This window comes from Chionomys nivalis, chromosome 16 (assembly GCF_950005125.1).
Source record: "Chionomys nivalis chromosome 16, mChiNiv1.1, whole genome shotgun sequence".
NCBI lineage: Eukaryota > Metazoa > Chordata > Mammalia > Rodentia > Cricetidae > Chionomys > Chionomys nivalis.
In genome coordinates this window covers 9,427,799-9,454,233 of record NC_080101.1, presented here as the reverse complement: position 1 = coordinate 9,454,233, position 26,435 = coordinate 9,427,799, and the positions used below count along the sequence as shown (strand labels likewise).

The following is a 26,435-nucleotide window of genomic DNA, read 5'->3' as shown; positions in this document are numbered from 1 at the left end:
GAGGTCGCGCAGGCTGCGCCGCGTTGTCATGGGGACGGCGCGTGCGCCTGCGCCTGCGCGGCGGAAGGCGGGGGCAGCGTTGACGCGCTGGGCGGGCCGGGAGGTTCGCTAGTCTGTGCCGGAGCGAGCGGGCGAGCGAGTTCCTGGAGCAGCGTTGTCCTCGGTGCAGGTGAGCGACCGCGCGGGCCCTGAACCCCGGGCCCCGGCAGGTCCTGGAAGCTGCTCGGGGCACCGCCCGGCCTCCCACCTGCCCTCGGCCGTCCTGGTTCGCGTCCTCGGCGGCGTCAGAACGGCCCGGGCGGGGACCGACCGGAGGCGACAACGGTTAGCAGCTGAGCCGCGGCTCTCGGAGGGGGCGGGGAGGGATGGGGTTTGGAGCGGGTGTGTGCACAGGAACTGTCCCCTGGAGGTCTGGTGACTCAACTCTCCTTTGAGGATTTCCTTCTAATACTGGGCGGAGGGTGGCTTAAGGACGTGGAAAGTTTCCAGTTCCCGAAGTGCGGTTATGGAGCCTTGGAGTGTGTGGGATCCTCTGTTGTATTCGTCCCGTCTTCAGACACATAGCGGTGTTTTTTTCCCCTTAGGTAAATTACTTAGAAAGTGTAGGGTTTGATTCTTAACATGCACGCATTACATCAAGAACAATGTTTAAAAACTAAAGTTACCTTAAAATAGCTGCTGGCCTGGTAAATGGCCACGTTTCTGAAATGTAAAGGTGATAAACAGATTTGTACGTTCATTTTCTCGTTTTAAGGCTGAGGACAAGCTGAAAACGTTTCTTTCAATCCTGTTAACAGCTTAGTTCCTTGAACTTCTATGTTTTATGTGGTACTTAGCATTGCTGACCCAATGGTGTCTGCCAGGAAATAAGGAAGTGGAATGACTAAAGGTTTCGGTAAACAATCGCTCCATTATAACTGAAGTTATTTAACTTTGGAGGCAGGTTTTAGCTGTGTGCTGAAACCATTAAAGAGGATTTAAAACTCATGAACAAGAAGGGACTGATGAACAATTAAATGCACGTTTTAATTAAGCAGCCCCTTAAAATAGGCATGACACCATTTTCCTAGTGTTTTGATGATAATAATTGCTCGTTAACTAGGATGCATGGCCTTGTCTTTAAACCATTGCGAAGATTTCAACTATATCTCTGTGGTAGCACAGCATTGCTTTCGGATTTTTCTGCTCTTGGGTCACCGAAGCACAGATTCCAGATCTCAACTATAGATAGGTTCTGTCAGTACTGTTGGTTAATTTTCTTATTTCCCTGGTCAAATATAGTACCTTTATTAACTTGAGTGGTTTCAAATGAGTGTGAGAGAGTATCCATTTCTGTTCCTTGCTAAAAGAGAATTTTTTGTTTAGGTTTATAAGCACTAAATATAATAATCATCGGAGTGGATTTTGAAAAGTGTCTAGATTACTAGTTCCTTCTGGTCCCCTTATGTGTTTGTCCCAGTTGGCCTCTACAGAAGATGCACAGTCAGTCTGGAATACAGATAAAAATGTGAAGGAAAACTGTAACACCCCCTTAGTGTGATGGGGTGGGAGGGCGATCTAACACTGCAAGACCAAGTTTCTCCTGTGAAAGAAAGCCATAATACCCCTTTAGTGAGACGGGGGCGGGGGGCTAACACTGCAAGACTGAGTCTTTCCTGCCTGGTAGAGAATCTTGTTTCTCCTGCTCAGTAGAAATATCATCTACAATGTCACAGCATATATGACCAGGGTTCTCACTCTGAGCCTGGAATACACCAGCCGGTCTTACATCATCATCTTTCTCCTCTAGTTCTCCTCTCTGGAACTGTGGCTGAAAGATGAAAACTCTAGATTTTTATTACACTCAGCAACAACGACAACAGCAAACTAGTTTCCCCAAAATATCACTTCCCTCATTTGAGTGGTGAGTGGGTCAAAGGCCCAAGGAAACAGCACTGTGTTGCTCTGGGAGTGTTGAGGGACAGAGAGGAGAGTCTTAGCAATCTAGGACTTATGTAATCACTCAACTAATGTTTCCAAATGATGCTAAACGCAAACAAAAACCCTAAGATGCCTACAGGAATGGTAGGATTGCTCAGACCAACAGTGCGGTAGTGAAATGGAGCGTTACTCTCAGCCCTTCCCAAAGTAACCGACCTTTCTAGAAGACACCAGGCCTACAGCTAACATTATTGTAGTCCTTTTTGCTGTTGTCTTTATGCTTTGAAGAGATTCTGGTGTTACCCAAATCATTAGAGAAAAATATTTGCAAAGAGGATATTTTCTAAAACCTCCCTTGCATTGGGTTCAGGACTTTCATAAGACATAACTAGTATTCCGGTCTCAGCCAGTACGGGATAGGCCAAACCTGTTTGAGGGGCTGCTTGTTGAAAGCCTTGGTTCCTTGACTTCGTTCAGCTGCTCTGAAGGCTTCAGTAACTCCGCAGGTGGAGAGGACTTTGGGTGCTGATTGACTCGGGGAGCCTTCAGGAGCCGTCGTCACTCCTGGATGGGAGACCTAGAAGCAGAATTCTGTGGCGTAGTCGGCACATGATGATTTAATAGGAATTGTAAAGGATTAAAACGAGAGCTTGCCACTGCTGTAATATTTTCAGAATTCTCTTAATTCACATTGGTCATTGTGAAATTCCAGTCTAGGGTAGTTTAACGGATCTGCAGGAAGAGCTCAATCCTTTGGACACTTGGAATCAGATCAGAGACTCAGCCCCTGTAACTGGGGGTGGAGGAAAGTGTAAGAAGCCCGGGAACGGCTTCTGGCAAACTGTTCTGTATCCTGGAATCTGACTGCCAGATTCAATCTCACTTTAGGGGATATGGTACAGGTCGCATACGTAGAGTAATAATTGGCCTTGCTATGGAAATAGTAATTAAATGACTCACTTCTTGCTTGAAAGGGATCGATTTGTTCTTCCAGTTGTGGTATGGAAGATAAATGCCTGGTTTCATCCCCCAGTAATGAGTAACACTTAGCTTGAATGATTTTGTTGGATTTTTGGGGCACTGTTGCTTATGTAAAACTAAAATGAGGGGACGCAAAGCAGCTGGAGCCAGTCGTGATCCTGCAAAAGGAGCTTGAGGCCCAGTTCTGCCTTAGCAGCCTCTCCTGCCAGGACCCCTTTCCTGTTCGTTCAGCTGTGGGAGTTTTTTTTTTTTGTTTGTTTTTGTTTTTTGTTTTTCGAGACAGGGTTTCTCTGTGGTTTTGGAGCCTGTCCTGGAACTAGCTCTTGTAGACCAGGCTGGTCTCGAACTCACAGAGATCCGCCTGCCTCTGCCTCCCAAGTGCTGGGATTAAAGGTGTGCACCACCACCACCCGGCTAGCTGTGGGAGTTTTATGTGGTGCTGGGAAGCTGGGGCTGCATAGGGAGGCGCATGGGTGGATGAGCAGGAGGCTGGGTCACTGAGGGAGGTGGAAGGGTTGCGGTGGCTGTCCTGTGCTGCCTTCTGCACTGTAGACTTGATTCCGGTAAGAAGGGACTTCATTCTGAAGGAGAACTGTGAGAGCAGAAAGTGCCTTGCTCGATACCTGTAAACATCTCATTTGGTGTAGCAGGAAAAGGTTGGCTGGCTGTATCGAGGAGAAGCAGGGCGAGAATGCAGAGGGGGCCAGCGGGAGGTAGGGTGGCAAATCAGATTCTAGTCAGAGAAGCCAGCCTCATCTTGGAGGGAGGGAGGGGCCAGAAGGGGTATCCTTTGCTCCAGCTCAAAGTAGGTTCAAGTTCAGAGGCCTGAAGGAGAGAGAAGTTTAAGCAAAGGTTGTTCACCAAGAAAAAGCTATTGAGTTAATTGTTAATATGGAGAAAAAGAAAGAAAACACAGCTGGGGCAGTGATTGGCCAAGGGCGAGAGAGCATCCCATCGTGCAGGGGCAGTGAGGGTGGATGGCCACCAGGCAGCCACAGCATCTGCCTTGCGCCTCAGCCACCCAGTCAGGTGCATCTCTAGTCCATTTGTACACTCTATAATAAACTGCGAAGTTGAATAGCATTTTCCTGAGGTTTGAATATTTCTGTCAAATTACACAACTTGAGGAGGTTACAGGAACACTTGTTTTATGGGCCAGCATGCTGAAACAACTTGTTAATCCCACCAGGTGAGTGCTGTGTAAGACCACTACCACAGTTATTGGGTCAACTATGAAGCAAGCTTTATTATAAATACTGGCCAGGACAATGGACACTGGCCATGTCCTTACCTGGAATTCCCAGAGAATGACTATAAATCAGTAGTCAGGCGCCTATAAAGGCAAAGCCCACAACCCACAGGGCTGTGGCATACTTCCACCTTCATCCACTGGGGTGAACATCATTCTGCCTGTACACTTCCCGCCTATGTGCGAGCGAGTACAGCCTGTGCACTGGGCAACTGATCTTGTTTACAACAGTGAAAATAAGTAGCTTGTTACCTTCCATGCACAGAAGCTGCCTACATTCCAGGAGGTTATCTGTTTTTGAGCAAGTGAGGCTCACAAGTTAGAAGCATTTTTGTTTTATAGATCTCCAAAGCACAGTAAATTAAACTTATAACTTTAGCCTTCAGAAACTTTCAGAGGCGAGAAGGGACTGAAAGTTTGCTTTAAGAATATGCCTAAAATGCCAAATCTGGGGATAAGAAGTGACTCAAGGCAAGAAACCCTGTACATAGCAAATCAGAAGTGTCAGACGAGCAAGTGAGACTTGTGGGCGCTGCAAGAGGAGGACAGCGCATTGTGTGCACAGGGCCTGGGGGCTGGCGGCAGAGCTCAGCGCTCAAGAAGCCTTCTGCACAGCCTTGTAAGCAGCAGAACTGCTCTTCATAGACAGATCAGCCATAGTGCCCTGGAGAAAACCTTGAAGAGACTTTCCTACCAGGTCTGCCCTTTAACAGGTGCTAAAGGGAGTCCACCAGATGGCCTGTGATAGAGGATGTTCACCGTCTGTGAGCGCATGGGGCCTGGGTGGTGACTCAGCTGGCAGAGGCTTTTTCCTCACAATCCTGACAACCTGAGTTTGATTCCTGTGACCCATGGTGGAAGGAGAGGTACCCATCCTGGAAGTCGTTACCTCCTCACACAGGTGGTCAGCTGTTTAAACCCTTATGGTAACCACAGAGAGTGTTGTAAAAGGAAATGGAGCACATCAGAAGTGCATAGCTAGACACAAATGAGAGAATGGTGAGAAGAAAGGAGAGGCAGATTGCTACAAGATAGCAAACAGCAAAGTGTGGTCAGGAAGTTATTGGTATGGAAAGACAACTGCTAAACAAGCCAAAAAAAAAATGACCAAGTGGAAAAAGTCAACTGTCTACACTGTACAGGAGATGCTATAGAGACATGGGCTGGTCCAGGTGCAATGGTAAACAAAATGAACCATTAACTGGATCATTTTTCTCCTCAATAAATAAAAAGTGCACTCACTGATCAACCTCTGCTTAAGCTTCTCTTTCCGCTAGGCCAGTGGTTCTCAGCCTTCCTCATGTGGTGACCCCAACCATAAACTTACTTTCTTGCCACTTCATAACTGTCATTTTGCTACTGTTATGAGTTGTGATGTAGATATATGATATGTAGGATGTCTGATGTGTGGTCTCATGAAAGGGTCTTTTGAATCCAAAGAGGTTGCAACCCATAGATTGAGAACCACTGGTCCAGGCCTTTAATGTCTCTCAGAATGAGCCAGGTATGGCTCTTCTTTCTGACCCCTCCCCTCTAAGTTCAGTAATTTGACATAAGTACTCAAACCTCAGCAAAACACTGCTTGTCCTTCCCAGTTTACTATAGATACTATTTCTTTTCTTCCTTTTTTTTTTTTTTTGAGACAGTGTTTCACTGTGTAGCCTTACTGTCCGAGTAGACCAGGCTGCTCTTTTTTTTTTTTTTTTTTTTTTTTTTTTTTTTTTTTTTTGGTTTTTCAAGACAGGGTTTCTCTGTGGCTTTTGAGCCTGTCCTGGAACTAGCTCTTGTAGACCAGGCTGGTCTCGAACTCACAGAGATCCGCCTGCCTCTGCCTCCCAAGTGCTGGGATTAAAGGCATGCGCCACCATCGCCCGGCCAGGCTGCTCTTAAATTCACAAAAATCTGCTTGCCTCTGCCTCCTGAGTGCTGGGATTAGATATTTATTTTTATGTGGTGGGTTGAGCATGTTTTGTGTGCTGTGGTAAGCATAGGACCAGTGGTTCTCAACCTGTAATTTATGACCCCTTTGGAGGTCAAAAGACTCTTCCACAGGCATCATTACAATTCATAACACTAGGAAAATTACAGTTATGAAGTAACAATGAAAATAATTTTATGGTTGGGGTCACCAGAGCTTGAGGTGCTAACTGTATTAAAGGGTTGCAACATTAGGAAGGTTGAGAACCACTGGCATAGGACACTCCAGAAACAAAGGCGTGGTGGTGAATGCAGAAGGCAGCCACTCAGGAAGCAGTTGATGCACACACTACCTCAGAGTCTTCATATACATAAAGCAAATAGGGCCAAAGGAGGAATAGATAGCAACGTAATGGATTTTCTTCTCAGAGCTCCAATAGTGAATAGAACATGCAGATGGAGCATTAGCAAGACAGCAGAGGACTCGACAATATTGTATTACCAAATGGACCTGAAGGCATCAGCAGGGCACTCCATCCATTTCATAGAAGACACTTTCAAGTGCGTGTACAGCATACTCCTGAGAAAGATCACCTACGAGGTCATCACGTCTTAACAATTTTAAGAATATATTAAGCATCTTTTTGACAGAGAAAGTAGATATCAAAATACACTCTGAAACACCTTTTAGAATAAAAGAAGAAATTGAAGGGGAAGCTAAAGAATAACCGTGACAAGCAAAAATAAAATACAGTGGCTCCAAACTGAAACAGAAGTTACGGGCGGTTGTAAACCGTCAGTAGCATTGCTCATAACCACCCAGCTCTCTCCAGCCCCCAGATCTGTCTATATGCTTATAAATGCCAACTCCACATTTAAAACTTGTGTTAAAGGGGGAAGAGTAGTGACAGTAGCCAGAATGTACTGTGTGAAGTTATCAGAGATCAAAGTTTAATAAAAAAAAAAAAGATTCTAAAGTTCATGCTAAATTTAAATGGATTTAGGATAACCATAAGATTTTTTTAAAATTTTTTTAGGAAAAAAGAATAGCATGGGAAAATCCATACTCAAAACAGTGCAAAGGTACAGTAATTAAAGCTAGTATTGGTAAAAAGTAAACCAATAGAAAAGAGGCCAGGAAGGATGATATACTTAGCCATCAATTGATTTTTGAACTAGACTGCCAAGGCGATTCAATAAGAAAACAATCTATCCTTCTTAAAAGATGGTGCTGGAACCAACCTCTTGATGTTCAGATAGGAAAGAATTAAATTGCGTCTGTATACAAAAACTATTCAAAACATAACAAATATCCAAATATAATAGCAAATCTATTCTTAGATAAAAACAGTGTTTTAGTTACCATGAGTTAGGGTTTTTTTTTTTTCTAATGTTGCATTTAATGTACAAATAGCCAGGAAGAAACACATTAACTTTATCAAAACAAAATACTTCTGTGCTACAAAGGGCACTCAAAATCAAAGAGAAGCTAAAGAATAAAAGGAAAGTATTTGGAAATCATATCTGATAAGAGTGTGTGATCTGTCTGAATGTATCCACTCCTCCAAAATTCATTATTTAAACCTGTGAGCACCAAGATGAACATGGGTCTTTGGGACTGAGATTTTTGAATTCTCTGCTCTTAGGACTGGAACTGCTACCCTTAGAGATGAGACTCCATAGCTCTGTGCCTTCTTCCATGTGAGGACAACGAAGAGTTGCTGGTGTGGCACAGAACATGATGTTTGGCCTTGTTCTTGAACTTTCCAATGTGCAGAACTTTGAAAATAAGTTTGTATTTATAAGCCAGCCTGCTTTATTGATTTTGTAATGTGAATGGATTAAGAACCTAATATCTAGACTGTAAGCAGAGCTATTACCATTAAAAAACAATAATCCAGTAAATAAACAGACAATGGATTTGAATGGGCATTTCTTCTTAGACAGAAGATGTAGATGTTACAAGGTCCACAAGTGGCCAGGCACATGAATGGAAGCCAGCATCGTTAGTTGTCAGGGAAGTGGAATTCCAACCACATGAGATGCTGGAGTGGGTTCTCAGAACCACAGACTAGCAGTGAGGATATGGAGAAATTAGAATTCTGAGAGTATACAAGTAATGTAATTCTTTTAGAAACCAGTTTGATAGTTTATAAAAAGTTAAAGGTTAGGTGAGTTACCATATCGATTTAGAAGTTATGTTCTTAGCTATAGATATCGAAAGAATTAAAGGCATATCTTTATGCAAAAACCTCTAAAGCGCGCGCACACACACACACAGCAGTAGTGCAAGAGTGCTAGCATTATTCATTATGGCCCCAAGGTACAGATCAGAACGAGTGAACATAAAGTGGTATATAAAAGATATAATGTATTCGGTCATAAAAGGATAAAAGCTTTGATAGATGCTATAACATTGATGAACCTTTAAAGTATCATTTACAACGAAAGAAGGCAGACAAAAGGCTATGCTTACTATGCTAGGCTTAACTTAAAAGCTTAGAGGTTGTTGATGTGGGTCATAGATATCATAGCTGGATGGGACTGTTGGTTGCCTTCCTCCTTTGGTATCTTCTGGTACCATGAAGGCTAGTCTTTGGGAAGGAGGCTTTCAGGTAAGTTCCAGTTCAGGAGTTTCTAGGTCCTATTTCTGGAATGCATGGTATCTTCAGCAATAGGAACATTTTTTCCATCTATAGATGGGCAGTAGCAATCGGCTGTATGCTTTGAGAGTCTCATAGACAGTTGCCTTAGTTAGGATTTTTGTTGCTGTGAAGAGACACCATGACCACATCAACTCTCAGAAAGGAAAACATTTAATTGGCTTATAGTTTCAGAGGTTTAGTCATGGTGGGACATGGCGGCATGCAGACAGACATGGTGCTGGAGAGAAACTGAGAGCTGTACATCTTGAGGTGCAGGAAAAAGGAGTGAATGCTCTCATTGACGTAGCTTAAGCACAGGAGACCTCAAAGCCCTCTAACAAAGCCTCATCTCCTAATGGCGTCACTCTGTGTGGAAGCCATTTTCTTTCAAGCCATCACAGCAGCCCTGGCCAGTAACTCAAATGAGGGCTTCTCGTGTCTGTTATTGGGGCTTTGTTTTGAAAAGTAGCCGCTGCTAGGACTGAGCGAGCGCAGCACAGAAGCAGACTGCCTGCCGAGCTTGGTGCTCTGTGCCTGCTGAGGTGCTCCTCGTAGACATGTAGAACCCCAGTGAGTTTGCGCCCGTAGCGCATCACATTTAGAACTTGCTGCAGAACCGTAAGAAAGCATTCTCAGAGGGTGCTGGCCCCAGCATGGCTGAGAGGCTCTTCATGCCTCCCTTACTGAGCACACAGCTTCCTGCCTTCTGCCAGCAGGGCAGTATTTAAAAGGTTCAGCTGCAGAGCTTATATAAGGAATAGATTTGGCAGTGGGAGGTTGATAGGTTGGCTTAGTAATTTGCCAAAACCTTTTAACAATTAGGATACATTCTGTTTTATTTGGTTAAGTGGAAAGTCTTGATATTTATCTCAGAATATCTGAACAAAATGTAAACTATGTGTCAGTGTAATATTTCAGAGAATTTTATTTTAAATTGTTGCAAAAAGCAGTTTATGGTATCTTAAAAAACATTGAACAGCATAGAAATGTTAAAAATAAAAGGTAATAATTTCTTTTTTGTATCTGTTTCCTCAAGATAAAACCATTGCTATTAAAAAAAAAACCAAACAGATGGCCTATGTTAGTTTTTCCATCATGCTGACACTGCTAACTCTTTGCTCTTGGCTCGTGTTGTTAGAAGGTAATTTATTTTGTGAAAAGTCATTTCCCGACCTCTTTTGCTGGGAGCACTGTGTCAGCAGCCACGTGTCTTTCTGTGATTGTCACAGCTTGGGAAGAAGGCAGCTTTCCTTGTAAATCTAAAATCCTTGATGAAGTAGTTTGGTCGCTATGGGAACAGAGAGAGTTTGGTAGCAACTGTTGGATGCTAACAACTATGATATGCTTTAAATAGTCCGTCGTTTTGGCTTTTGAACGTATATGTTGATGGTATTCGGTTGTCCATGTTTATGTGCTTAGTGCTGGTGCGCATACTGTGTGCATTTCTATGACATTTGATTTTTTTTTCTTTAGAAAAAAACCTGAAAAATGTCTCTTTACCCATCTCTTGAAGATTTGAAGGTAGACAAAGTGATTCAGGTATGTGTGCTTTTAATTTTAAATTATTTCATGATGTGTCCACTCGTGAAATGAAGCGGGAAGTGTGTACTTGTTGGTCCCCCCCCTGCATCTGCATAGGTCTGTTGTAGACCGCGATGTTACAAGAAGGCTAGAGATTCTTCTTTATTTCTCTATATCTATTAGCCCTGGCATGAACAAAAGTGTGTGTGTCTGTGTGAGTGTATGTGCACATGTGTGCGTGTGTGTGCCACGGACATGTGAGTGCAAGCTCTTGTGAGACCAGAAGAGGTCTCCTCTCGGGCTGGAGTTACAGTTGGTTGTGAGCTGCCAGGCTCCAGTCCTGGGAACTGAACTTGGGTCTGCTTCAAGAAACTCTACTCTCTCCATTTTAACCTCTGAGCCATCTCTCCTGCCAGATAGTAGTTCTTTAAAATTTGTTCTACAATATTTAGAGTGCTTAATTTTTTTAGCACAGCTTTACTTGCATATAACTCATGTAAGTCGGAGGGTATAATGTAAGCAGTAGTATTGTGTAAAGTTGGTGCTGTTGTCTTGACACCACACTTGGGCAGAAGGAGAATGAACAGAATAATAATAGCAGCTCAGGTGTCCTAGGGACTGACCTAGTGGCACTGGCTGGGGAAATTGCTCTGCGGACAGTTCCTTTTCCAACATCAGTCTAAGAAGGGTATTAAACTGTGGCTTTTAGCAGCTGTGTGTGCAGCTGAGCTGCTGAAGAGGGATGCTTCTCAGCTGCAAGAGGCATGCTCAGTCGTTGGAAATGTCCGTCATTTCTGTAGTGTTGAGTTTGCCCACTCCTGTGGTCATTCTCACAAAGCTCTTCTGAACAAGCGCTCTTCTCACAAAGCTGTTATCTGAGCTATTCCATCTCTACATTAAGGACTAGCCACACAGACTGCAAAGAATGATCTTTGTCTATGTTCTTCTTGATCGCTGTGTGTAGAACTGAACTTAAGTTAACCACAGTTGGCTTTTAGCAGGGGTTGTTCTCTTAGAAAATGCAGAAAGCAGGTGATGTTGACAGATGTTCAGTGTTCAGAGCAGAGGCCTGGGTAGAGATCGCATATGGCTTTTCTTTCTGTTCCTTTTAGATTTCAAAACATTCCTAGTCCAGCTTCTTGGACTACTTGTTCTGCTTTGCATCTAGTGTGGGTGACTCATGTTTGTTTGTTTGTTTTTTATCTTGGTGCCCTGGCGACAAGAAGTTAGAGAAACTTCTTGTCATCTGGCCCTTTGCACCGCAGCCGTGACCTGGTGGTTCACATTTGTGAAGTATTTAGTAGCCGTTAGGTTGTGGCTCTCAGCAGCACATGGTCCTAGAACCCTCCTTTTCAGTTCAGACTTTGACAGCCTGTGTTGTTCACTTTTTAAAGGTACTCCTAAAATTTTTTATTTATAGATTTCCTTTGGAAAATAAATGGTTGCTGAAGTATTTAAAATGAAACTTTGAGTAAGACTTCAATTGTTCATTTCTTTTGGGCAGTTCTAGATGTAGCTTGTAAATCATATAAGAAAGATAAAAAAATATTTTTGGTATTAATAGAATTTTCTTTTCCAGGCGCAGAATGCCTACTCTGCTGGCCCTGCCACCCAGGCAGTTCTGGTGGATGTTTCTGCTTCTTTCCCTCCAGATGGAAGTAGGTTCACACTTTGGGCTCCTGGTCTTTGGACAGAAACACATATAAAGCCCCTCTTTCCCCCTGAAATAAAGAACCTAGGATTTTGACATGCTGTATGAATTTGTGATTAGTGATCTAGTAGCAATAAGGAAGAATAGTTTACTAAAGAAGTAACCCGCATTTACTCAAGAGAGTGGTCTTTGAGTATGAAAATGTGTTTTAGGGCATCCTAGAATTTTACCTTAGTTTATCCATAGTCCTTAACATAGTCTGTTCTTTAACGGGAAGCCCTGTTCCCTGGGAACTACAGCTTTCCCGGCTTTTATAGCTACTCTCAGACATTCTGAGCTGCTTGCTCTCACCTCTGCCAGGAGCGTGGGAAGCTTCCAACTGTCCCCCTTTGGGTCTTACGTCAGACTTCCATAAACCACAACCTGCCCCCTTCTCCTGATTCCGGGGCCTCAGGACAGCCTCTGAAAGACATCGAGGTACAGAGTAAACGGTGAATTCTAATTCTGTTGTCTTTCATCTGTGTGACCATTCAATATTATTCTTTGGAGTGAATCTACTCTTAAGTCAAAATAGATTATAGAAAAAGATTTAAAAAATAGCACACTTCCAAAAATGTTAAATATTGTTAATGTTTAAAAATTCTGTTTGCCTGATTCCATTGTCATTCTGAAAGTGGTAGGAAACAGTCAATTTACAGGCTTTGACTTTTTCCTGTTAGCTGAGAGGAACCATCACATGCCCTAGCTGTTTATGGAGTGAGTTCAGCAGTCGTGACAGAAATCCTTCAGTTCGCAACAGAATTCGTGCCATAATCCCCAGGTTTCTAATGCATAGGGTTATGCTATAAGCTATAATAAAGATCATTTATTTAGAGAAATTATTTTTACCTCTACCTTTGAGTAGTCACCTCTCTGCATCCTCTATTTTTGTCTCTGGATTTTATATCTGTACTGTGAATGTACACAATGTTTTCTTATTAGAGAAATGTGACAGCCATTAGCGTTGGGTGGTATTGTGAGTATCCAGCAGGGGTCAGAAGCAGACAGGAGGATTTGCACAGGTCTGCTGATGGTTCGCAGGCCTTATTCTGTATCTACTTACTTATTTCAACTTTAAAGTCCTGCTCTCTAGCCCTGGTCCCAGACTTGGGTCAGCCCTGCTTCTGCCACACGGGTGGAGCTCTGGCTTGTAGCCACGCACCCCACAGCCAGCTCTAGACCATGGTAAATGAGGGACTTGGACACCTGCAGGCATGATCTGTGGGCGTCCTGAAGCCAGTGCCCCATGGCCACAGAGGGTGACTGCACAGGAAAGCTCAGGCTGTCTTAGGACTTTTACGTGAAAAATTTATGGATTCTTTTCATTCAAATTATGGCAGAGATGGGAAGATATCGTTCCATTTTATGGATCCTTTAAATGTGTCTAAATCTTTGTACCTGAAATGTTTTTTTTTAAAATAAAACACAGTCCACAGTTATTATTTTGACTATTCTGTCAATGCCTTTTTCTTCATTTGTTTATATTAGATCTCTACCCTAAACTGTATCCAGAGCTTTCTCAGTACATGGGACTGACTTTAAATGAAGAAGAAATATGTACAAATATGCCTATGGTCTCTGGAGCACCAACCCAAGGGGTATGTATGTACAGTATAATTCTGAATTATATAAAATGCTCTTTATGTGTACATATCCGCTCTCATTCACAGCATACTTACTTATTTATAAATTTAGAGCTGACTTCTCAGATGTTAGCTTTTCTCTCTTTCTTTTTCCTTTTCTTTCTCGGGTTTTGAGATAGGGTTTCTCTGTGTATCCTTGGCTATCCTGGAACTCACTCTGTAGACCAAGCTGGCCTTGCAGAGATCCACCTGCCTCTGCCTCCCAAATGATGGGATTAAAGGCGTGTACCACCATGCCCAGCCTGATTTTAGATTTCTTTATAAATGTATTTCTGAACATTGTCGTCCACTGTTGAATTTATTGGGTCTTTGTCTCTTTTTTGCCTTTTGTCCTCTCCTAAGACATTGTAATTGGGCCTCCGCCATGTTTCCGTTAGTTTATCCTTTGTGGCTGTGGGACTGCACTGAATTTTCTGCTTCCGATGTTGACTGTCCGTTACTCTCCATGTCAGCAAGTCCCTTCCCAACGGCGTTGCATTGCTGATGGATTAGTCAGCAGAAGTATATATTTGCCATGTTACTTTGCTCACAGTTTTAATATTTTTCTTACAATTAGAAAGCAAGCTTCTTGCAATTAGACTGAGGTGCTAGGCTTACATATAACATATAGATTGTATTAAAGGTGATTATAGTTACATGCTTCATGGCTGGACCCGCTTCTGTTCTCCTGCCATAATGTCACTGTTAGTACAGTACCTGACATTTATTTATTGAAATTTCAATATTTTTTGAAAACCTACTTGTATTAGTCAGGTTTCAGCTGAAAACACAGTATTTGAACTGTGGTAATTTAAGGAATTAGATAACTAGATTTCCAGAGGAAAAAGTAGCACCCAGGTGGAACTGCAGAAAGCCAGCTGCCGTCCTGGGGTGGAGTGGATGAGATGCTGGAACCTAGGAAAGCTTAGGCTGGCCTTGGGAAGCATTTCTGGCAGCTGCAGCCCCCGAGGGGTTGGGCACGTTGGCGAGAGATGGCTCAGGGGCTGCAGGATTTGTGGAGGAGCTCCAGAGCATGTGAGGACTTCTGGCACATACTCAGAGATACACATGTAGACGCATTATATAAAAGTGAATCTTAGAAACGGGTATGGAGAAACATAAAGGTTAATTGCTATAGTTATAGAAGATTTATCTTCTAACAGAAATAAAGCCAATTATAGCTATTATTTTAGTGACTGGCTCCAAGGTTCCAGTTAGAGTATCTGACCTTCGCTGTCAGGTCTGCATTCTTTGTTCCTTTAATTTGATCCAGTGTCCCTGCCCTTTGGTCCATTTCTTGCCTTCCTTTAGAAATGGCTGCGTTTATACGACATTTTGGTGTGCTCTTTTTTTTCTCTATCATTTTGCTGTGTTTAATTTGTTCTGGAGCTTTCTGTTAACTCTTTACATAGTGACTCTTTGATTTCACATACTATATAGTTCTTTTTGTGTTCCATCTAGTTCTCTCCCCCAGCTTTATTAAAATTACATACATTGAAGGTGTACAACATATATGTATCAATTTGTGTACATTTTAAAATGTTCCCACAGTCAAGCCAATGACTGTACTGTGTCGGTCCCCTCCTAGATGTGTGTAACATTTTAGTGTGTAGCTGTAACACTAGCAAATTTGAGTTACACAGATTAACAGCATGGCTACTGTGCCCTTCATTAGAGCCCGAGACTTGTTTTTATCTTTCCAAGTCTGTATACTTTGTCCATCTCCCCATTTCACCTCAGCCACTGCTTACCCAAGTGCCTTCTGGTCTCTGCTTCTGACATTCTGTATTTCCTGTTTTCATAGCAGGACCAGACTGTACTATCATTGTTTCTCGGACATATTTCCTTCAGTGTGATGTTCTTCAGGGTCATCCATACTCTCCAGCTGCCCATGTGTTCATGGCTTGAGTCATAAGCCATTGTGTATTTCCGGACAGACAGCATTTTCTTCATGTATCTGTTGACAGAGACTTGTTTCTAAGCTTTGGTCACTGAACAATGGTGCAGTGGACATGGGATGCAGGCATCGTTGGGATATACTGATTTTGTTTCCCTTTTGATATTTGTCCAGAAGGGGCTTGTTTGACCTATGGCAAATTTGCTTTCATTTTATAAGGATCCTCTATATGGGTTTTCACACTGGTTATAGTAAGTATATTCAGTGTATGACAATGCACAAAAGTTTACCAACACTTCTGTCTTTTTGGTAGACTAATATGTGAAGAGACAATGCCATTTTCTGGCTTTGATTTGCATCTTCTAATGATCAATGATCCCTTTCCCATACCCATGAGCCATTTGTCCTCTTTGGGAAAATGTCTTATGTAGGCAGGTTGCCCATTTGTAAGTTGAGTTACTTGCTTCTTTGCTGTTGGGTTTTGACTTCTTTCTACATCTGTATGCTTGCTCCTTAGTACATGACTTGCAGATAGCATCTCCATTCCCATGGCTTGCTCACCATTCCATGAATGCCTCTTTAGCTGTGAACTTTTTTGTTTGTTTTGAGGCTGGGTCTCTCTATGTAGACGATGCTGGTCTTGAACTTACAGAGATCCACCCACCTCTGTTGACACCTTGCCTTGTCCCAGCTGTGAAGAACCTTTTTAAATTTGATATAGTTCTAGTTAACCTATTTTTTTTTTTCGAGACAGGGTTTCTCTGTAGCTTTGGTGCCCGTCCTGGAACTAGCTCTTGTAGACCAGGCTGGCCTCGAACTCCCAGAGATCCGCCTGCCTCTGCCTCCCGAGTGCTGGGATTAAAGGCGTGCGCCACCACCGCCCGGCTCTAGTTAACCTATTTTTGCTTATACTTCTGGTTTGAAAATTTAAAAAAATACATTGTGAAGATAAGTATCAAAGAGATTTGTGTTTTCGGCACACCTTAACACTTACGGTTTTGAATCCATTTGGAGCTGGTTTGTATGTTTGGTAGATCAGCCCTAGTTCCATTTCACCGCTCTTGATGCTTCAGTTTGCCCAGTCCCATTGTAGACACATGACTTTGTCAAGAGTAGCTTAATATAAAGTTCTCATGTCATCCATTCCATTCCTGACTTAAGTCCTTGTTCTTATTAAGCTTATTTTAATTTGTTAATTTTATGATTGTACCACAGAAATTCTCTGGAAAAGGCTTGTTGCCAAAATTCTGTGTGATCTCTTAGTTCTAGGAAAGTATGTTCGAAATGAAGGTAAACAAGCATAGTTGTTGGTGAGGAATATCTTCTGAGAAATGATTCATGTATGCTTTCAGTGCTGTGCCAGCTTACAGTCTGCGGTCGTATGACCTCATTGGACAATGCAGCCTTTAGAGACCGCTGCTACTTATGTGTTCTCTGGCTGAGGCGGTCAGCAGCAGATGGCGTTCATGCGCAGAGTGCCAGTTGAGCTAAAGTAACAAGCTGGAGCAAAGCCAGCGTCTTATCTGTCAAGAATAATGGAGTCAATTACTAGAGGAACGAAGAAATGAAAACCCACCGTGTCATTATTGTAGAGAACTGACTTCCCTGGAGGGAACTTGTTTGTGGAGTCATGTTTGTTAGCACTAGAACTGAGCATGCTCCAGTTTTCTGTAGATTACTTTTCAAGGAAAGAGTTTCTAAATACTGACAAATTGGGTATTTTTTCCAGCAGTTGGTAGCAAGACCATCCAGCATGAACTATATGGTAGCACCTGTGACAGGTAACGATGCTGGAATTCGGAGAGCAGAAATAAAGCAAGGGATTCGTGAAGTCATTTTGTGCAAGGATCAAGATGGAAAAATTGGGCTCAGACTTAAGTCAATAGATAATGTAAGTATATTCCTTAATTTATTGAAATAGCCATGAAATACTAACATTAAACAATTAGAAATGAAAATAGTTTGGCTAGCTGTAATAACAAATCTGCAGTGAAGAATATTGTGAATCTACTGACTTTATTTTCCATTTGGAGATGGCCTGTTGTGAAGAAGCCGTGTTGGAGCTTGTAAACAGGTCACTGGGTTTACATAAGCCATATGATAGAGTTTGCGTGATAGAATTCTGGGCTTGACATAGGACAGCATAGTGAAAATAGTAAGGAAAAATTGACGAGTGAGGATAGGGTGTGCATTTTTAAACCAGTGTCTTCGAGCTTACTATAGCTGTGAAGAGATACCTTACAAAGGGAACATTTAACATTTAAACCAGTGTCTTTGGGTTTACTATAGCTGTGAAGAAGACACCCTTACAAAGGGAACATTTGATTCAATCCATCCTGGCGGGAAGCATGGTGGCAGCAGGCAGGCATGGTGCTGGGGAAATAGCCAGATGTCCTAGTCTTGGAGGCAGCAGGAAGTCAACTGTCACACTGAGTGAAGCTTGAAGAAAAGACCTCAAAGCCCGCCCCACAGTGACATTTCCAACAGGAGGTGTGGCCCAGATTAAAGTGTGCCCTCCAGCCTCAAAGTCTGGATTAAAGTGTGTATCAGCCATCCACCTCCTCCAACAAGGCCCCACCTCCTAATAGTGGCATAAACTCTAAGGGTTTATGGGGCCAAATATATTCATACTACCACACTAAGTGATAATTAATTTGTGGGATAGTTTTGCAAATTTGTTATTTCTGTGTATAAAATTTGAACCTGACAGGCCATTTGTGAACGAGTTCTTTGTAATTCAGGCAGTGAGTCCCCCTTGTCACAGTACAGACATGAAACCAATTTTTCAGCTGTCTTAAAATGTTACGGACGTGGTGGTCCCAGAAACCTCAGTTTATGATTTTTTGTTTTTTATAGCCATTGTCTTACTGGATTCTGTTGCAGTCTTACTGCTCCTTAGTTCAGTGAGTCCAGCTTTGCACAGACAGAACACGTGTGGCACGCCCTCTAGCCAACTGAGGCCAGTGGTGGCAGGAAATGGCAGCGCCACCTTTGCACTTGAGGGGCTGAGGGTGCGATTGTGTGCAGCCCTCAGCATGTGTTCAGGACACGTCACTGTGCTGTTGTAAAGCCCTGGCCTCCCCGAGGTCCTTCCTCCTCCGTGTGTGCAGTGCACTGCAGCAGAGATGCTCAGGGCCTCTGGCACCATCCTCGTCTGCTCAGCAGGGTGCCTGTTCATTGCACTTCATGGAAGGATCGTGTCTGCCCGCCTTAGATTGTAGAGAAGATCTGACCGTGCAGATGTATCTGCATGTCCCTAGCCCTGCTTTTATGTTTGTATTTGGTTCAACATCTGGTTGAATTTACATAAGTATGATATGAATATGAGACTTAGTTGTTAGAGGTACTTTTCTGAATTTATTCATAAGCATCCATGTTATAGTTAACATGCTTATCATTTTAGCCTTAAGAGATAGTAAAATGGTCTTTGAGCTAAAAACATGGAATTATTACCCCAAACTTATTTAATTTTATGTTTTGAGTGTTGGTTGCACGTATGTGTGTACACCACATGCATGCCTGGCACTGAAGTAGACAGTGACGCCAGCTCCCCAGGCACTGGAGCCACACATGGTGGTGAGCCACCATACTGGTGCTGGGAACTGAGCCTGAGTCCTCTGTAGCAAGTGCTTCTAACTGCTGAGCCATCTGCCCAGGCCCCAGACTTTTTCTTTAAGCAGTGAAATAACTCACCAGACATGCGGTACTTGGTGTGACCAGTTCCTGCATGTGTAGGTTTGCACCGGGTAAAGTCTAGGGAGGGGGATGTGGCCGAGGTTGCTCAGATAGGACTGAGGTCTATTTTTGTTTTGTTTTTCAGATGTTATTGCTTTAATAAAGTTTTGGTTTTTTTTTTTCAAGGAATGACCTGACACACCACACAATACTAGGAAGATTTCTGATCAGCTACTTTTTCAGCCATAGCAGTGGTAAAGAATACATTACTTTCTTTTATCTAGGGTATATTTGTTCAGCTAGTCCAGGCTAATTCCCCAGCCTCCTTGGTTGGACTGAGATTTGGGGACCAGGTACTGCAGATCAACGGTGACAACTGTGCGGGATGGAGCTCTGATAAGGCTCACAAGGTGCTCAAGCAGGCATTTGGAGAGAAGATCACCATGACCATTCGTGACAGGTGAGCTTTCACCAACAGTGAAAGTGCAGATTCAAGCCTGCACTTTTTAGGGTTCTGTAAGTACAGTTTTCTACTTCCGCTTTTCTTTTTTTCCCTTTTTCTTTTTTTTTTTTTAATGTTGATTCGTTACAGTCTTGCAGTTGTGGGCTGCAAATTTTTCTTACATAGTTAGATTGTAGATTTTGCATAGATCCTTTCCCACACCTTACCAGTCAGTCTGTCTTTAGGAAGGATGTGTGCTAGAGGAGGGCTGACACAGTAAAGCAGCTGCGGGCTCCCTCTGCAGCCCACTGTTTAACATCCCGTGCCAGGGCCCTTTGTCGTGAGGACTGAAATGGTCACAGAATTCCCAAGAACTCAATTTTGAAACCAAATCTGGTCTCTGGCATGTTTGTACAATTAAGTAAAAGAGGATGATAGTCTATTTTATCTTAAAATAAAAATGACATTCGTCTAAAAAATTTTTTACTGAATTCCTAAATATATCAGACATTGAAAATGGAAGTTTGTAATTTTTTTTAATATTTAAGCATAATTTCATAAAGTTGGATCAGGGCTAGCAGGGTCTCTGGTTAAGAGTTCACACTGTTCTTCCGGAGGAAGGACACCAGCTGGGAAGGGCCCATTGCCTGTAACTCCAGGGGCTCCAACACCTGCTTTCTTCATAGGCACCTGCACTCATGCACAGAGCTACCTATGTCACTTTTAAAAGTGTTAACATTGTAAATAAAAAAAAAAATCACATGTTGAAATTAGCCAGTCCCAAAGTCTCAGTGAATATACAGTTAGAGTAGCTGCTTGGAACAGAAACTATGGACCTTCTCAGCTTGATTTTAGATTTTCACTGTGGAATATACTTTTTGAGACCCAGCACCATAAACAAATCCGTGAGAGTTAAAACTAGGAAAAACAAAACCAACCAGTTATTTCTATTTGTGTGTAACTCAGTTTCACTGCCTAAATTCAGTCCTTCCTTGTGCCCTCATATTTACTCTTGTTCTTTACGTGTGTTATGTACCTTTGCATATGTGTGTGTGTTTATATACATACAATATGTTATATATTAACTACAATATATAAATATATTACAATATATAAACACACATGTATATTATTGACTGCTTATAAAGAATGTGTTTATTTCCTAAGATTTTGTTACTTTAAATAATAGTAAACATTCTAAGGCCATTTTTCTTATAAATTTTATGAATATATTTTACACACATATGCACGCACACAGTTTTTGCCTGTTCACCTTTTGATGGACATCTAGGTTAGTTCTGGTTGGTTGCTATAGTGAATAAGTAGCACTAAGTATAGATATCCACAGTAAGGTATGGAGTCTCTGGGTGCCTTCCCAGGAGTGAAGTAGTGGGATCACGTGGTAGTTCTATTTTTAATTTCTTGAGAAACTTCCATACTTATTTCCACAGTTGCTGTATTAGCTTGTGTCCCTCCCCCCATTTTTTGATAATAGCCATTGTGATGAGTTAACTAATATCCCAAAGTAGTTCTAATTTGCATTTCCTTGGTGGCTAGTAATACTGAACTTTTTTTTTTCAAGACAGGGTTTCTCTGTGTAGCCCTGGCTGGAACTCACTCTGTAGACCAGGCTGGCCTCAAATTCACCTGTCTCTGCCTCTCAGGTGCTGGCTGAGACTAAAGGTGTGCACCATCACTGCCTGGCTGAGCTTTTTAAAATAGCTACTAGACATTCTACATTTTTTTTTTTTTAAAAAAAAAAAGTGTTTATTGAGTCCAGTTGTCCATTTGTTGACTGGTGGGTTTATTTCCTTGGTATTTATGTCTTCAGCTCTTCGTCAGTTCTGGAGGTCAGCCTCTTGTCTGAGGTGTGGCTGGTAGGCGTCTTTGCTGTGGACAGTCTGCTCTGCAGGACAAAAATACTTCCGTGTCAGGTGGTCCCATCTGTTGGTACTTGGGTGGGTAGTTCTTTTGCTAATGGTGTTCTAGTCAAAGTTGTTGACTCTAGTATCTTGTAGAGCATCCCCTGTATTTTCTAGAAGTTGGAACGTTTTAGATTTTTACAGTAAGAGTAAGGTTTAGCAAGTCAGTCAAGTGATGAGACTGAAAAAGGCTACTGAGGTGTCCCATGTCATAATAAATTTTTAGAAACAGCACTTAATATAACAAAATATCCATGTGGCAGTTTGTGGTGTGTCATGTCTATTGAAATGTGAAATAAGTTTCAGTCTAGCCCAACCCTTATGCTTACAGGCCCTTTGAGCGGACAATCACTATGCATAAGGACAGCAGCGGGCATGTTGGCTTTATCTTTAAGAGTGGAAAAATTACATCCATAGTGAAAGACAGTTCTGCTGCCAGAAATGGCCTCCTCACCGATCATCACATCTGTGAGATCAACGGGCAGAACGTCATTGGCTTGAAGGTAAAGAACGCACTGGACCCTGGTTTTGGTGCCATTTTATTTAAAAAACAAACACAAAACATCATTTAGGTGGCATGACTTTTGTGATGACCCTCAAACGTTGAAACTTGGCCAGAGTTAAGTGTAGGAGCTGGGGCTCTGGCTAGCTGTGGTCTTGGACCATCACAGAAATAATTCTGAGATGTTACCTGAAATTTTCTTCCCCATACCAAGGTAGCTAAACTGTGACTTGGTATTCCCTCAGGCTAAAATTCTGTGGAGACATGGGCAGGGACATTTTTAGACATTCTGAATGGATGAATGTCCAACTTTTCCACTTTAGAAACACAGAAAAGGAATAAGTCTTGGTATATATTAATACTTTGTTTTTATAGGTTTTTTTCTTAGTTGGCTTTTTATTGCTGTGAAGAGACACCATGACCATGGTAACACTTACAAATTGGGGGTGGGTCACTTAACAGTTTCAGAGGTCCGGTCCATTGTGATCATGAAGGGGAGCATGGTGACATACAGGCAGACGTGGAGCTGGCTACATCTTGACAAGAAGGCATCAGGAAGTTGACTCACACACATATCCTGAGCATATGAAAGTTCAAAGACTACCCTCACAGTGACACAGACACACTTCCTCCAGCTAGATCACACACCACCTAACAGTCCTCACTCCCTTTGGGGGCTATTTTCTTCCAAACCAACACATTCTACTCCCTGACCCCCAAAAGCCTTTATGCAGTCTCTTAACTATAATCCCCTATACAATCAAAAAGCAGATCACATACGTCTAACATATGCACAGGATATAAGTCATCATTCCAGAAGGCAGGGAAAGGAGCATAGTGAAGAAATACTCAAAACCAGCTGGGCAAACTCCAGACTTTGCATCTCCATGTCTTATGTCAAGACTCTCATCTCCATTAACCCCATTCAGCTTTGTTGACTGCAACACACTTCTTTCTCGTGGTCTGTTTCCACTCCCTGTTAGCAGCTCTCCTCAGCAGGTGTCCCATGACTGGTATCTGTAACAGGCTCCATCTTCACACAGTGGTATCTCTGGGCCTCCATACAGGGACAGCCCTGACATGTGCCAAACTCCTTTATTTTATCCTTAGCTCTAAAGCCAGAATCTTGTTCTGAACTGCCAAGTTCTGCTGCTTACTGGGGCTGGAACATGCCCTGTTCCCCTTTCAGTTACATTTTCACCAGCTTTCTGTCTTTCACTGCTTGCCTGTCCTGAAACTCTGTAGATCCGCCTGCTTCTGCCTCTCAAGTGCTGGGATTAAAGGTGTGCCCCACCTTACCTGACTCTAAGCTTTTCTTCAGTTCCTTTTCACAAGTTGGAGACTTAGCTGGGTGGGATCTTACCCCGAGGTCACTACTGTCTTTATTCCATTTAATTCATTTATCTCCTTTAACAGAGGATTTAGCTCCATTCCACTTCCTGGTACCCTTTTTCTCCTCAAAATTTACATTTTGTAATTTATCCTGCTCAGCTTGCACTTTTTCATTATAAACCTTCATTAGAGTTACCACTAAAAACCACACAACAGTGTCTATATTAGGCTGTTTTGAAATTTCTTCTGTCATGGGAATTAATCCAAAACTTCACTTTAGTCTCAGGCAGACTCTTCAGAGAAGGATAAAAGGTAGCCACTGTCTTCACCAAAATATCACAAGAGCAATTTCAAGGCAACAGACTAAAATTCTTCACTGAAACCTTTTGAGCCAGCTCCCAACATTTCAAATCTTCAGCACCACTGTCTTCCATGCTGCCTCATTAAGCGGGGCTTAAAGCATTCCCAAAGCACCACGGTCCAAATTCCTCCAGACATACACAGCTATACCTCAGTCCCTGGGACCAGCTTCTGTCTTAGTTTGGGTTTCTAATTTGCTGTGAAGAGACATAGTTCAGTCCTTTATAGTCACGAAGGGAGCATGCAGGCAGACGTGAAGCTGGCTCTATCTTGACCAGAAGGCAGCAGGAAGTTGACTTTGTTTTAATCTGTAAAGTTTTTGTGGGCTTTTTTTTTTTTTTTTTTTTTTTTTGGAGACAGGGACTCTCTATATAGCCCTGGCTGTCCTGCCTCTGCAGTGCTGGCTCAGAGGCATGTGAAACCATGCTCAGCTTATAAATTCTTGAATTAAGACTATCTTAAGTAAGACCTTAATTCATAAATTCTAGAATATGGTTGACTGTATATGGGGCGAGCTCTCCATTCTCGAGTATGGAAAGGATTTTGTTCAGTACCCTCAACTTTAAAAAACATGGGTGTAAGATTAAATTTAAAATTCAGACATACCAGGGATTGGGACTACAGAGATATTAGCAAGACATCAGCAAATATAGTATGATTTTTACCTAACAATTACAGTTTTATCTTTATTAAATCCTGTTATGTTTCATTAGGACTCTCAGATTGCAGACATACTCTCGACAGCTGGGACTGTAGTTACCATTACAATCATGCCTGCTTTTATCTTTGAACATATTATTAAACGGTAAGTGGACAGCTCTATTTTACACTTATGGTCACCTGACATAAATGTAAACACTACTTTCAGTCTGCAGTTCTGCTTACCAGAAATATAGTCATATTATAGTTACATATATTATAGTCATATAGTTATGACAGGGATTTCTTGGCTGTGAGATAATTCTTTCCAGTGTCTCTCAGGAGGCAGAGAGGTGCATGGTGCTTGCTCTCTGTCCTCTGGGACTGAGAGTATATACAGTCCATAAGAGTTAATAAGGGCAAGCAAGGGTGAGTCTGTCCAGAGCTTTCCGACTCTCTGTATAGTTACCACGATGTCTTGGAAACCTTTCATTCAGAGTCCTTATATAGCATGTGAAAGAGAGATTTGGAAGATATATAAGCATAACCATTGTAATGAAATCTTGATCTATTCGGGAAGAATGCAGCTGGCTGCTCTTGAAATAGACTTGACTGTTTTGTAATTTTTTTCTTTTTAACTATTGGTAGGTCCCTTCTCCCCCCTCATCATAGCCTTTTTTGCTATTTTATTTTAATTAAACTGCCAGTCTTAACATAAAGGACTCACACTTTCTCTAGCATGTCTACCCTGGTGCGGACAGTCTCTGACAACTCAGTTATCAGTTCCTTAGCTCTGAGCTCATTGAAGGACCTTTTCCTTCTCCCCCAGACTCATCGATAACATAGTGCTAAACTGGAATCGGGGTTGTCTTGGATTAACATGGCATTCTTGACATAAGTCATGTGTTACATGATTGGCTCTCTTGTAGGATGGCACCAAGCATTATGAAAAGCCTGATGGATCACACCATCCCCGAAGTTTAATAACCCTGTACAACACATCACAGCTGAATGTTTCTAGTTTTCTTCTTCGGCAACTTCTAGATTTTGCATATGAAGCTTTCCCGAAGCCAGGGAGAATATGCTGCATGGGGACCTGTCTATCTTCCATCATGGCTGGGAACCTCACGCTATCTGACGTCTTCTTCAGAGTTAAGATAGGTGTAGCCTTATCCTGGTTTTACAGATGTGAAACTTCCTGACTTTCCTAGAATCGTTTCTTTACTGGAAACCTGATGTTTTTATAAGCCATTGTGGTTAGGATGACTGGTGTAGACTTAGCTGTGGGAACTGCTCACCTTTGTCCTAGATAAAGCACAGTGCTAGTCGTGTGCTTCAGTTCTGTGGCACACTTGGACTTTAGAACATCAGCATATAGTACATTGAGGATGACTGCCTTTGATCGTTACTTTTTTTCTCTGTATGAGTGTGTAAAATTCCAGTTAATCAACACTGGTTTCATTCCACAAAAGCATTATACAGTGTGTGTAGTTTGCAAAAGACTTTATGATTGTCACTAAATTTTAACTACCTTCATTTAATGTGCTTCAACTGCCGCCTTAACTACAGTAAGCATTTAGAATAAAAGCCAAAATAGAATTCTTGCTGCCTTCTGAGACCTGAGATGTTAGCTCTCTATTAAGCTGGTATATGCCAGCCCCGAGCAGCTTACGGCAAAGCGGAGCTGCTTAGTTGTGGAAGATTTCTCTAGTCGCTGCGTAAAGGAAACGCCTACAAGTTGCCGTATTGCTTTCTGAAAAACAAATCGCTATATATTTCACGTAAAAGTTATATAAACAGAACAAATTTTGGAGTCTCCTTTTCACTTGTGGATTAAGTGGGCAATACTTAGTTTGGCATTTGAATCCTAACATTATGTAACTTAGCTACTTTGGGTAGTCTTAGACTGCTTCCTTAAGCCATTTTAATTTGTTCTGTCTTCTGACTCCGTCCTCTAAACAGAAATGGCAATGACACTTTATCTTGATTTTTTTCTCTTTGGTTTTTGCCTATCCTAGTATTTTATCTGATTATTATCCTATTAAATGTATAAGAATGGCAAGTCTTAGTCTGTGTTCTTTCTTCAGTCCTCTCACGAGCAGTCTGAGAGCAGTCCTAGAG

At 42.2% G+C, this 26,435-nt stretch overlaps 2 protein-coding genes across 4 annotated transcripts in view; one reads left to right on the top strand and one right to left on the bottom strand.

The window, feature by feature from the left end:
- The first annotated feature begins 21 nt into the window (after positions 1–21).
- Positions 22–26,376, top strand: Sdcbp (syndecan binding protein). 3 transcript variants are annotated; one of them, XM_057791108.1, is made up of 9 exons: positions 22–169; positions 10,186–10,251; positions 11,813–11,891; positions 13,412–13,521; positions 17,175–17,333; positions 19,402–19,577; positions 21,813–21,984; positions 24,389–24,480; positions 25,244–26,376. In XM_057791108.1, the coding sequence occupies exons 2-9, from the start codon at positions 10,201–10,203 to the stop codon at positions 25,296–25,298; spliced, it is 894 nt and encodes a 297-aa protein (XP_057647091.1). In that variant the 5' UTR covers positions 22–169; positions 10,186–10,200; the 3' UTR covers positions 25,299–26,376. The 3 variants fall into 3 exon arrangements, with proteins under 3 accessions (XP_057647091.1, XP_057647089.1, XP_057647090.1); XM_057791106.1 differs by having other exon boundaries at positions 17,172–17,333; XM_057791107.1 differs by lacking the exon at positions 22–169 and adding an exon at positions 190–324 and having other exon boundaries at positions 17,172–17,333.
- Positions 20,683–26,435, bottom strand: part of Nsmaf (neutral sphingomyelinase activation associated factor) — a 62,010-nt gene continuing 56,257 nt past the window's right edge. The window contains exon 33 of the transcript XR_009058430.1: positions 20,683–21,465. The gene's annotated coding sequence lies outside the window, so the exon portion shown is untranslated. The remainder of the gene's footprint in view (positions 21,466–26,435) is intronic.